Source organism: Parambassis ranga, chromosome 7 (genome assembly GCF_900634625.1).
Source record: "Parambassis ranga chromosome 7, fParRan2.1, whole genome shotgun sequence".
In the NCBI taxonomy this organism is placed as follows: domain Eukaryota; kingdom Metazoa; phylum Chordata; class Actinopteri; family Ambassidae; genus Parambassis; species Parambassis ranga.
In genome coordinates, this window is record NC_041028.1 from 7,962,078 (window position 1) to 7,974,521 (window position 12,444).

Genomic DNA, 12,444 nt, shown 5'->3' on the forward strand with positions numbered 1-12,444 from the left:
GCATACTGACAGCAGGAATGTCAACCTGATCTGTTGCTCGTGCATTGAATGTTCATTTCTCCACCATAAGCCGTCTCCAAAGGCGTTTCAGAGAATATGGCAGTACATCCAACCGGCCTCACAACCGCAGACCACGAGTAACCACACCAGCCCAGGACCTCCACATCCAGCAGGTTCACCTCCGAGATCATCTGAGACCAGCCACTCAGACAGCTGCTGAAACAATTGGTTTGCATAACCAAACAATTTCTGCACAAACTGTCAGAAACCGTCTCAGGGAAGCTCAACTGCATGCTCGTCGTCCTCATCGGGGTCTTAACCTGACTCCAGATCGTCGCCGTAACAGACTTGAGTGGGCAAATGCTCACATTCGATGGCGTCTAGCACGTTGGAGAGGTGTTCTCTTCACGGATGAATCTCGGTTTACATTGTTCAGGGCAGATGGCAGACAGCGTGTGTGGCGTCGTGTGGGTGAGCGCTTTGCTGATGTCAATGTTGTGGATCGAGTGGCCCATGGTGGCGGTGGGGTCATGGTATGGGCAGGCATCTGTTATGGATGAAAATGTCCCAGTTCTTGCATGGCCAGCATACTCACCGGACATGTCACCCATTGAACATGTTTGGGATGTGCTTGACCGGCGTATATGACAGCGTGCACCAGTTCCCACTAATATCCAGCAACTTCGCACAGCCATTGAAGAGGAGTGGACCAACATTCCACAGGCCACAATAGACAATCTGATAAACTCTATGCGAAGAAGATGTGTTGCACTGCATGAGGCAAATGGTGGTCACACCAGATACTGACTGGTTCTGAGTCCCCAGACCGCCAATAAAGCAGAAACAAAATGCACATTTCAGGGTGGCCTTTTATTGTGGGCAGTTTAAGGTACACCTGTGCACTAATCATGATGTCAGATCAGCATCTTGATGTGGCACACCTGTGAGGTGGGATGGATTATCTCAGCAAAGCAGAAGTGCTCACTATCACACATTTAGACAGATTTGTGAACAATGTTTGAGAGGAATGGTAATATTGTGTATCTGGAATGAAGTTTAGATCTTCAAGTCCATCTCATGAAACATGGGAGCAAAAACAAAAGTGTTGCGTTTATATTTTTGTTGAGTGTATATATAATTGATTTTTGAAGCCTGTGTGTCAGAGACTGTACATTTGGTGAGGAGATGGTGCACCCAGGGTGGGGTGGGGGGCATCTCTTTTCAAATTTCAAGGCATCAAAAGATAGTTGATTTCACAGAGAGGGATTATTTTGTTCCCATTTTTATTCTAGGCCCCCCTCATGCAATCTGCTTCATCTGTTTTTCTCTTTGTTTCTTATAAGGCTTTCATGAAGCACACACACAGGCACGCACACACACACAGTCTTATCTGCCAGCCAACCAATCAGGGCAGGAGGTCTGGACATGGCACCATTTGCAGCCATTTGGCCAACCCTTTCACTGGTTACCAACAGAAATTGTGTCAGAATGAACACCCAGCAAGAACTTTTAAACGCAAGATGGGACGGAAACCAACCCTGTGCCCATGGTCCATAAAACCATCCAATAACAAGCATCATATATCTGGATTTTCTTCAAACATACAGTACCATGTATTCAAACAACTGATTTAATTTCACAAGCAAACAATGTGCTTCCTAAAATCAAATTAACCTAAAGGATAATGTTAGAAACTGTCTTCATTAATTCTTTATGGAAGACCAAAATTCACCATGCATGCTTTTTTAGTAATCAGTCATGGTGATTGATCTGTCTGTCAGCAGCAGAGACATTCAGAGATGAAACGGTCTTTTTCCAGTGCAGCCCCACCATGCCCTTGCATTCTGACCTTTTGTCCAATCCATCAATTACCCTCCTGTTTTTAAACTCATTTATAGTGACTGCAGGGAGAAAAAATAGTGCACTTCTGCGCGTGCATAGTGCTAATTTGGCTTTGCGCGTGGCTATGCACGTCTGGAATTGCTCCTCTGCTTGAGCTAGATCTGTGCTCTGCATTTTGCTCCTTCAATCCAGCCAGCCTTAATTTGAGCATATCCTTCCATTCATTTTATGACAAACATCCTTTCTCTTAAAGATCGTCTCAGTGCGTATCATAAATCAGCTTAAAACGTTCCACCAACAGCATCTGAATGTCCGTTCACGCCGCGCTGATAGCTTTCATTCATAAATTCGATCAGCTGATTTTACTACTCACGCTCCCATGATCAATATCCTTTCGCCGTTGCATTCACTTTGCGCTGCGTCGTCTTTGTTTGAAGACTGGAAGGCTGAAGCGTTGGGTAACTTTCTTCTTTCTTGAGAGTCCTTTTGGAGGGTTTTGTTACTTGTTGCGGCCAGTGGATGGCCCTTTGTTTGGAGGAGGTTTTTGTGACTCGCAAATAAAAAAGGCACTCGCGGAGATCCACAGCTCGTTTACTCTTTCTCTTTTATTAACAAAAAAATATTTTCTCCGTAGTTGTCCTTCAAAAAATCAATCAAAATAAGAACTAATTAAATCAAATTGCGGTAACCAAATCGTATCTCTCCTCCTCCTGACTTCCTTCTTCTACACACCTTGCCCCACCTGGCTGCAGGTGTTTTAGAGCTGATTGCCAGGGAGGAGCGATCCATTCGTTTTACACAATAAGTAAATTTCATCCACAAAAACAATTCAAATCACAATCCAATCAGTAGCAACATAAATTCTGATTGTAAACATATTTAAATAAATTCAAAATTAATCTGGCTCCAACACATGTAATAAGTACATGACATTACCAGAGAGTATGTGACATTTTTTCTACCATGAGGGCAGTGACCGATTTTGATAGGTGTGGCAAACACATAAAAGGGCTGGTGCCCTGATCAGCTGTGATAAACAAAGTGACATTTTACAGGATTACTTTAAGATACCTGTTTACCAGATCAGCTTTGAAAACCTCAAATAAAGGAAAATGGTGCGCCCTGCAGATATTAAATATTGGACCGAAGAGGAAGTAGGTAAATTCCTAAAAGATGAAGGTCTTGGAAAATGGGAGCAGACATTCAAAGGTTGTTTTTTTTTAATTCTGTAGATTAATTATCTGACTACAATTAGCAAGTGTATTATTGGACTGCTATTAACTGTTTTCTTATTTACTCAGAAAAAAAGATCACTGGTGATCAGCTGCTGGATCTTAAAAAACTGAAGGAGACTGTCACAGAGTAAGTGTTGTCATTTCAATTGAAGGATGTAGTGTCTGTGCAACCACCTAATTAATTCTTTGTTATTCTCTTTTTATTTATTTAGTGGTGATGATTATGAAAACCTCCGCAAGGCCATCAAGAAGCACATGGAAACCTATTGCAGCAAGGTTAGAATTCCAACTGCACATCATTCATCACAATCTATATTCATAGCTTGAGAACTAAACAGGACAAATAAGAGTGTAGTCAAACTGTCAAGTGTCAAAAAGTGAGTCTACAGAATCCCAGACAAACGGACACATTTGTTTATGATTTTTGTGCCCAGGCATAGGCGTCGCTACCATTATATCAGAGGGGGACGTGTCCCCCCACATTTTAAAACGGCCCGTTTGGACCCCCCCACATTTAGTGAGTAGGAAACTCCACCTAACGCTGTTTCGATTGCTCGTGAAAAACTCCGTTCCACTTGGTTCATAAGAGAATAACCTCACCGCTGAAATCCACTCCATGTTTTCCTGGTTACCACAGCGCTGCAATACCGTTACTATAGTAACGGACCTAACAAAGCCAGTGGCTTTCTTCGAGCGAGCGTAAAACACCGTAAAGAGAACCGTCAGTGCTGCTCGAAGCTGGAGGAGGTAACGTCAGTGTCATTCCACAAAGTCCAGCTCACGCTGAAGCCTTACTGCTTTGTCACATGGCCCCAGGTGACGTTAGGTTGATGTTAAATCAACTTAGAAAAGTTGGGAGGAAGCTGCTGTTTACTGTCAGTTACAGTAGACCAGGGGTGGCCAAACTTTTTTCGGGGAGGGCCAGATTCGATAATGTGAAAGTCTCCGAGGGCCAACAGTCCCCGATGTCATTATTTTAAACAATAAAAAATGTGTATGCTGTTTTGTAATATATTACATCTTAAACAGGAAACAAAATAACATCGTAGCATTCAGATGAACAGATCAGAAAATGTTCTGAATTTACAGCATAAATTTAAAACATTCAGAAACTGTGTGGTTGTGATAACAGAGCAACAGGCAAGTTATTGACTCTACTGTGAAGGTGAGATCTGATCATGTGTGGCAGGTCTGGTTTAGGAGCAGCAGACATCAGTAAAATGTCAGGTAGACCAGGTGGGAGTCATTTAGTGCTGATCTCAAAGGGTCTGTAATTTAATGTTTACACAGGTTTGCAGTGCAACGAGACGTAAAAACGTAATGACGTGCCTTACGACAGATGTGTACTGAATGACGGAGTCAGTTTGAGAGAAGTGACGCGTCTCTGTACAGCTGACAGTCTAATAACAGAGAACGTTAACAAGCAAAGACGGACTGCTCTGCTGCTCCAGTAAAACATCACAGTTTATCACAGACAGTCTGCTCACACGGCACAAACTAATTCATGGTTTACAAATGTTCGCATTTCTGGAGAGTTGCTTTTTTCCAGCCGCTGGTAAAAAGGCCCGAGCAGGCTGCCGGACAGGACGCAGCCTCCCCGTGCAGCAGGGAGCAACGAGCGTCCCTCTCCCGCGCCATCATGTCTCTTAAACTTCTCTAATGGCTCCAGCATCGCTCCCTGCTGCCCGCTCCTGCCCGCACCGGGCAGCAGGGAGCGACACGATGGACAGGGAGAGGGACGCTCCGCTCCACTCCCCTGCGCTCCTGGAGCCCCCCAGTACTCCGGCACATTCCCCAGAGAGGGACGCTCATTGCTGCACGGGGAGGCTGCTCTCTGGCCGGGCAGCCCGCTCCCATGCGCCCCGTCCAAGAATTCTAATAGGGCTACTATACTACAACTAATAATAACAATATTTCGTGCGCACGTTATACATAATTCGTGGCCACAATTTATTTCTTTTTTTACCATGTAAGGAGGGGTTCCGTAGTTTTGGAGAACTTAACTTGTACAGACGCTCTCTATAGCAGGCTGTATGCAGAAGCATGTTTAGTCTCGTAGTGAATTGTGTCGAAGTGCTGAACCGGTGTTTTGCACCTTCGGAGCCCTCTGCGTAGCTGGAACCAACAACAGCCCTGCAGCACCGCGTGACGCACCACGATGCAGAGAGAGAGAGATAATGTTCTGCTCAGAGAATCATGATGCAAACGTTACACAATGAGTTAAAAACAAAAACAAGAATTGTCTGTTGATTTTGTATGATTTACTCTGTTTGGCTGGCGGGCCAAAAATAACACATTTTAAGATAGAAGCCGTGGGCCATAGAAAATCCGACCGCTGCGGTCCGGCCGCAGTTGGCCCGCGGGCCGTAGTTTGGACACCCCTGCAGTAGACGGTTTTATTTGTCTGACGACATGTTGTTGCCTTTTCTGCTCCCTCCCCACACACAATGGACATGAGGAGATTCCTAACAAAGACACGGAGAGTTAGAGTTGTTTTCAGCATTAACAAATATTGTACACTCAACAAAAATATAAACGCAACACTTTTGTTTTTGCTCCCATGTTTCATGAGATGGACTTGAAGATCTAAACTTCATTCCAGATACACAATATTACCATTCCTCTCAAACATTGTTCACAAATCTGTCTAAATGTGTGATAGTGAGCACTTCTGCTTTGCTGAGATAATCCATCCCACCTCACAGGTGTGCCACATCAAGATGCTGATCTGACATCATGATTAGTGCACAGGTGTACCTTAAACTGCCCACAATAAAAGGCCACCCTGAAATGTGCATTTTGTTTCTGCTTTATTGGCGGTCTGGGGACTCAGAACCAGTCAGTATCTGGTGTGACCACCATTTGCCTCATGCAGTGCAACACATCTTCTTCGCATAGAGTTTATCAGATTGTCTATTGTGGCCTGTGGAATGTTGGTCCACTCCTCTTCAATGGCTGTGCGAAGTTGCTGGATATTAGTGGGAACTGGTGCACGCTGTCGTATACGCTGGTCAAGCACATCCCAAACATGTTCAATGGGTGACATGTCCGGTGAGTATGCTGGCCATGCAAGAACTGGGACATTTTCAGCTTCCAAGAATTGTGTACAGATCCTTGCAACATGGGGCCGTGCATTATCTTGCTGAAACATGAGGTGATGTTCATGGATGTATGGCACAACAATGGGCCTCAGGATCTCATCACGGTATCTCTGTGCATTCAAAATGCCATCAATAAAATGCACCTGTGTTCTTCGTCCATAACAGATGCCTGCCCATACCATGACCCCACCACCACCATGGGCCACTCGATCCACAACATTGACATCAGCAAAGCGCTCACCCACACGACGCCACACACGCTGTCTGCCATCTGCCCTGAACAATGTAAACCGAGATTCATCCGTGAAGAGAACACCTCTCCAACGTGCTAGACGCCATCGAATGTGAGCATTTGCCCACTCAAGTCTGTTACGGCGACGATCTGGAGTCAGGTTAAGACCCCGATGAGGACGACGAGCATGCAGTTGAGCTTCCCTGAGACGGTTTCTGACAGTTTGTGCAGAAATTGTTTGGTTATGCAAACCAATTGTTTCAGCAGCTGTCTGAGTGGCTGGTCTCAGACGATCTCGGAGGTGAACCTGCTGGATGTGGAGGTCCTGGGCTGGTGTGGTTACTCGTGGTCTGCGGTTGTGAGGCCGGTTGGATGTACTGCCATATTCTCTGAAACGCCTTTGGAGACGGCTTATGGTGGAGAAATGAACATTCAATGCACGAGCAACAGATCTGGTTGACATTCCTGCTGTCAGCATGCCAATTGCACGCTCCCTCAATGCTTGTGGCATCTGTGGCATTTTGCTGTGAGACAAAACTGCACATTTCAGGGTGGCCTTTTATTGTGGGCAGTTTGAGGTACACCTGTGCACTAATCATGATGTCAGATCAGCATCTTGATGTGGCACACCTGTGAGGTGGGATGGATTATCTCAGCAAAGCAGAAGTGCTCACTATCACACATTTAGACAGATTTGTGAACAATGTTTGAGAGGAATGGTAATATTGTGTATCTGGAATGAAGTTTAGATCTTCAAGTCCATCTCATGAAACATGGGAGCAAAAACAAAAGTGTTGCGTTTATATTTTTGTTGAGTGTAATAAGGCAGGTTAGCCCCTGTTAGCCTGCTAGCTTCAGCCTCGCCTAGCCAGTGCACATGGCCACCTGCTCCTATTCTTATCAGCAAGAATAAAATACATGTGATGGACCGTCAGGACACAGTGGAGCATTATATGAACAGGGAAACACTGATGCAGCAGATGAGGCAGCGCATCATTATAAACACATCCACAAGGTTTGTTGTGAATTGAGCAGTTTTATAAGCAAATAAAGATACAGACTTTTTGTAAGTTAGTATTTTTAGTGTTTCAGTATTATCTGCATTAAGCAGTTTGGTTCATTTTTCTATGGGATTTGCCAGTTTTTTGTCTCTGTAAATGAGAGAAGGCCTCAGTTATGGAGGCTGTTAGTGTAGTAGCACCAGTATGTTTGACAAAACTGTTGTTTCACTTGGAATTAGTTTCTGTTTGTCACAGAGTTTTTGTTGAATCTGTCTCTGAAATAGTCATTAAGTGTTTACTTCTGTAGGTAAAATAGTTTAACAACCTGTTAAAATCCACAGGAAATCGCAACTACTTCATATTATTATATTATATTTCATAATATACTGATGTACTTTTTTTCACCCACCCACAGAAGGTGTCCCCCCCCCCCCCCCCACATTTTTAATGCTTCCTACGCCACTGTGCCCAGGTAATCAATGATCCCATCCATGGTCATATGGAGTTACACCCACTTCTTGTCAAAATCATTGACACACCCCAGTTCCAGAGACTGCGAAACATCAAGCAGCTTGGAGGAGCTTATTTTGTTTACCCTGGAGCATCACACAACCGCTTCGAACACTCCATTGGGTACGTCTGCAGACAGACATGTCTGTGTGCTCATAGATTATCCAAATTAATGGATCAGTCTGTTGTACTAAAGATGCAAGTGAAATACCTTGTATTATCAGTGTATGTGTGTGTTTGTGTGTATTTGGTGATACAGGGTGGGTTACTTAGCTGGAGAGCTTGCAAAAGCTCTGAAGTCAAAGCAGCCAGAACTCGACATCACTGACACAGACATCCTCTGTGTGCAGATTGCTGGTCTTTGCCATGATCTGGGTAAGTGAATACACATCTTCCAATGCACTATGACATTCTTTATTCTGGTATGCACAGGGTGTGTTTTAATGTGAAAATGAAAGTAAGTAATATGGTAACTAAGCATCAAATCCTGAAAACATGGACCTGAGAGATAACATACTTAACTTACTCTATGAAAGGTAAACAATCCCAGTCAATGGTACAGATAACAAATGAATGGCAATAATATCCAGCCAAATGTAGTAAAAGTCTCTAAATGTAATGTCAGAAAACTGACAGTATTTCTCTGTGTGTAGGACATGGGCCCTTTTCTCATCTGTATGATCAGATGTTTATTCCCAGTGCTTTTCCCAATGATGACCCACAGTGGAAGGTAAGTAAAAAAATAATGAAGGTAGTCCAGCTTTTAGGGAAATGAGGTAATCGATAAACGAAGCCTCTGCCTAGTGCTAGCCATGAACGATTTAAACAGTCAGCACAGAATGAGAGGCACTTGGGCGAACTGCATACACTAATACAGCCACCTCCCAGTCCTCCCGCTGATTAGTCCCGTCTCAGCATTCTGTCATGTTAAAGTAAAACTGGTCTTTTTTACTTGTGTCTCTGGCAGCACGAGAAGGCCTCAGTGCAAATGTTGGATCACATGGTGGAAACAAATAATCTGCAAAGCTCTATGGAGCTGTATGGATTGAACCTGCAAACGGACCTGAAGTTCATCAAAGAGATGATTGCCCCTCAGAAGACTGATCTAAAGCAGCGCAAGGATGAAGGTCCTCAGAAGACTGATCAAGAGGTACTGCTATTGAATATTGTGAATATTGTGGCATGAAGTGTCAGAATACGTGTTAAGCCATTACTCTGTTGTTATTTCCACAGCGGCGTTCTTTCCTCTATGAAATTGTGTCAAACCCGATAACTGGGATTGATGTGGACAAGTTTGACTACTTTGCCAGGTGAGGCTTGATTTACAGTAGAATGTTGTCCATTTATATTTACAGTGAGGAATTACAGGGGGTTACTTCCCTTAAATAATTATTACAGCATTCACTTTCTATAGGCTGTATATTCAAGGGTGTTTTGTTACTCTGCTGAAAAGGATTTAGAAGTGGAGTTACTCTGCCACTCACAAATGTTCTTGTTGCATCTGGTTTCAGGGACTGTCATCACCTCGGCATCAAGAACAACTTTGACCACATGCGATTCATCAAGTTTGCCAGAGTGTGTGAGAACCACATCTGCTCTAGAGACAAGGTGTTAACTCCTGCTTTTATCTACTGAGAAAGAACAAACTAAGTATGTATCTGAGTAGCCGTGACTAAATTCCATGCAATGCTCTCAACAGGAAGTGATCAATCTGTACGACATGTTCGCCACAAGACATGCTCTCCACAGGCGAGCCTACCAGCACAAAGTAAACAAGAATATAGAGCTCATGTGAGTGCCAGTCCTGCCTGCTCTGCAGCATGTAGCAGGGTCTCAGCAAAATGTTCACCAAAGTTGTATGTTGTGTCTGTTTATCCAGGATCACAGATGCCTTCTTAAAAGCAGACAAACACATCCAGATTGAAGGTTCAGGAGGAAAGATGTTCAGTCTCTCTCAGGCCAAAGATGACATGGAGGCCTACACCAAGCTGACAGGTCAGAGGATGTAAACTATGTAGAGTTTTAAACCTGTCTTTAAAAACATGCATGTATCTATGCATGTCACGTTTTGGTAATCAAAATGGTATTGTCTTATATTGTATTATATTTATATATATATTATATATTTTATATGTCAATAATACACCCAGAGCTTTAGGAGTTGTACAAAATACATGTAAATTATTTTTTTTAAATACATTCCACCTCTTAAAGTTTAATTTGAACTTCAAACCTGCTTTTAGCTTACTGTTAGTTATGTTTTGTGAGTCTTTGGTTTGTTTAAAATGTATTTTTCCACTATATTCCTGTTTTTGCTGTAGACCAAGTGATGGAACAAATACTCCACAGCTCACTAGAAATGGAGGGTGCACGCTCTCTTCTTCAGCGGATCCTAACTCGAGACCTCTACTTTTTTGTGGGTGAAGCCAAGGTGTGTTTATGTGTCGTTATTACATTGTACTTGTGATGACTGACAATCCACATTGACCTTCCACAAGTAAACAATAAAAACATGTTTTTATTCTACTCCCACCCTTCTCTGTTCAAGAAAAAAGATGCCTCAGAATTTACAAAGGTAAGAATAAATTAAGTATTAAAACCAAATAATAACAATAATGACACATGGTCTCCATTTGTCACTCAGGAGGAAATTAAAGGTTTAAAACAGAAACTGGCTGAACACACTGGTGCAGAGAAAGACAACTTTGAAGTTGTTGTGAGTCTTCACTCAGAGTACCTTTAGCACATTTTCTGGGATTTGTTAATCATCATTTGATTGTTTTCTTTTAGCAATCCGAGTTTGACTATGGAAAAGATCAGAAGGACCCCATTGAGAATGCTTTCTTTTACACCAAGGGGGACCATTCAAAAGGATATAAGATTAGCAGAAACCGGGTCAGAACACCAGCAACAATAACCAAAAAATGTTTGTTATGAACATAAGACAGAAATAACACAAGATTGGTACTACCATAAATCAAATATATATGTGGCTCTCAATTGTTTCAGGTTTCCATGCACCTCCCATCTGTCTTCTCTGAGAACTTCATAAGGGTCTACTGGAAGACCAAAGAAGACCAGAGACGGTACCATAAAATACAGAAAGCTTTTCATGACTGTTGCAAGAAAAAAGGCTTCATAGCTACGGTAATAAAATAAAGCATCAATTTCTTCAAACAACAATATACATTCTATCATTTGTAAATCATTTTTTTAGCCTTTATATTGCACCATATGTGGCGCTAAAAAAAAGGCTTATGCATGTATTTTCTCAAGTTGTTGTATGTTAAGTCATCATGCCTGCTATGCTTTAGTAACAAACAAAAGGATGGAAACATGAGGAGGAAAAGAAGTTTAACTGTTGTCTATATTTAAATATAGGTTGGAGAAAGAGCACAACCAGAACAAGCCAGTGGAGGTGCCAGTGGAAATAATGCAGGTCCAAACTGAACGGAAAACACAACTACACAATGGATGTTGAATGCTCAGGTAGACTCTGGTTTCATAGGGCTCTCGTCACTAATATGTAATTCATTGAGATTTACTTCTCTGTAATGGTTTTATTTTATTTAGTAATTAGACTCTTTTTTGACACATTATTTGCGTGCATGTGTGTTTCTATGATTGTCTCAACAGAGGTCAAACAGATCTGCACACTAAACTGACTAATGAGTCTGACATAAAACAACATTTAGTTTGTGATTTGGGTGTTTTTTTGTGGTTTGTGGGAACATTTTTCATGCTTGATCTGTTTTTAATGGATTTTTGATCAAGGTTTTAAAACTATTATTTTAGCATTTATAGGTTGAATGACTGTTTTTAAACTTCTGCATCATCATGAAATTAGATATAATTATTCAAGTAATCATTGACTCCTATTATGATAATATTATATTCACTGTTATCAATGTGTCTCAGTTGATATCTTTGTGCTTGTGGGTGTTTGTTGTATTTGTCTGTAGTAAGCCTACTAAAGATTAAAGTATACTCCTATTTAGATGTGAACTGAAGGTGTTGGGTTTATTTGAAATAAAGTTCAAAGTTACTTTATAATGTGAAAAGACTTACCATGCTGCACTCTGCCCCACTCTCTGTTGTTGCCTCCTCTACCATTACACACAAGGGATGAATGTCTGTTATTTTCATTTCAGACATGATAAAATCCGGATGATCTGGATTGTTTAAAACTCTTTTTATAAAACAAGTAATTAGAATTGCACCACCTTTGACACATCTTTATATGAATCTATGTGGTTTTTTTAGACCCTGTAAACTCTGTAAATTACTACATACTACACACTCTAAGACTATGGGTAAATAATCCAACCTTTTTTTCTGTTCAAATACACTCACTATTAAGCGATCCCTTCTAACAGGTCAGCAGTTACCCCTTAAACTGATCCAAAGTTTGGCACATCAAAGGATATCATAAATATAATGGGGGAGCGTATTGTGGTGTCCTGTGGTAACTAGGGGCATCATAGGGTATCAGAAAGTGGCATTAACATTCCACCAAATACTGA

The 12,444-nt window shown here is 42.0% G+C and overlaps 1 protein-coding gene across 1 annotated transcript; it reads left to right on the forward strand.

Moving 5' to 3' along the window:
• The first annotated feature begins 2,868 nt into the window (after nt 1–2,868).
• Nucleotides 2,869–11,379, forward strand: LOC114438226 (deoxynucleoside triphosphate triphosphohydrolase SAMHD1-like). Its single transcript, XM_028409435.1, has 17 exons — nt 2,869–3,051; nt 3,144–3,204; nt 3,290–3,353; nt 7,884–8,044; nt 8,181–8,296; nt 8,575–8,651; nt 8,889–9,071; nt 9,155–9,231; nt 9,433–9,529; nt 9,621–9,712; nt 9,801–9,916; nt 10,243–10,352; nt 10,470–10,496; nt 10,566–10,637; nt 10,712–10,816; nt 10,931–11,068; nt 11,303–11,379. The coding sequence occupies exons 1-17, from the start codon at nt 2,955–2,957 to the stop codon at nt 11,369–11,371; spliced, it is 1,662 nt and encodes a 553-aa protein (XP_028265236.1). The 5' UTR covers nt 2,869–2,954; the 3' UTR covers nt 11,372–11,379.
• Nucleotides 11,380–12,444: the final 1,065 nt, after the last annotated feature.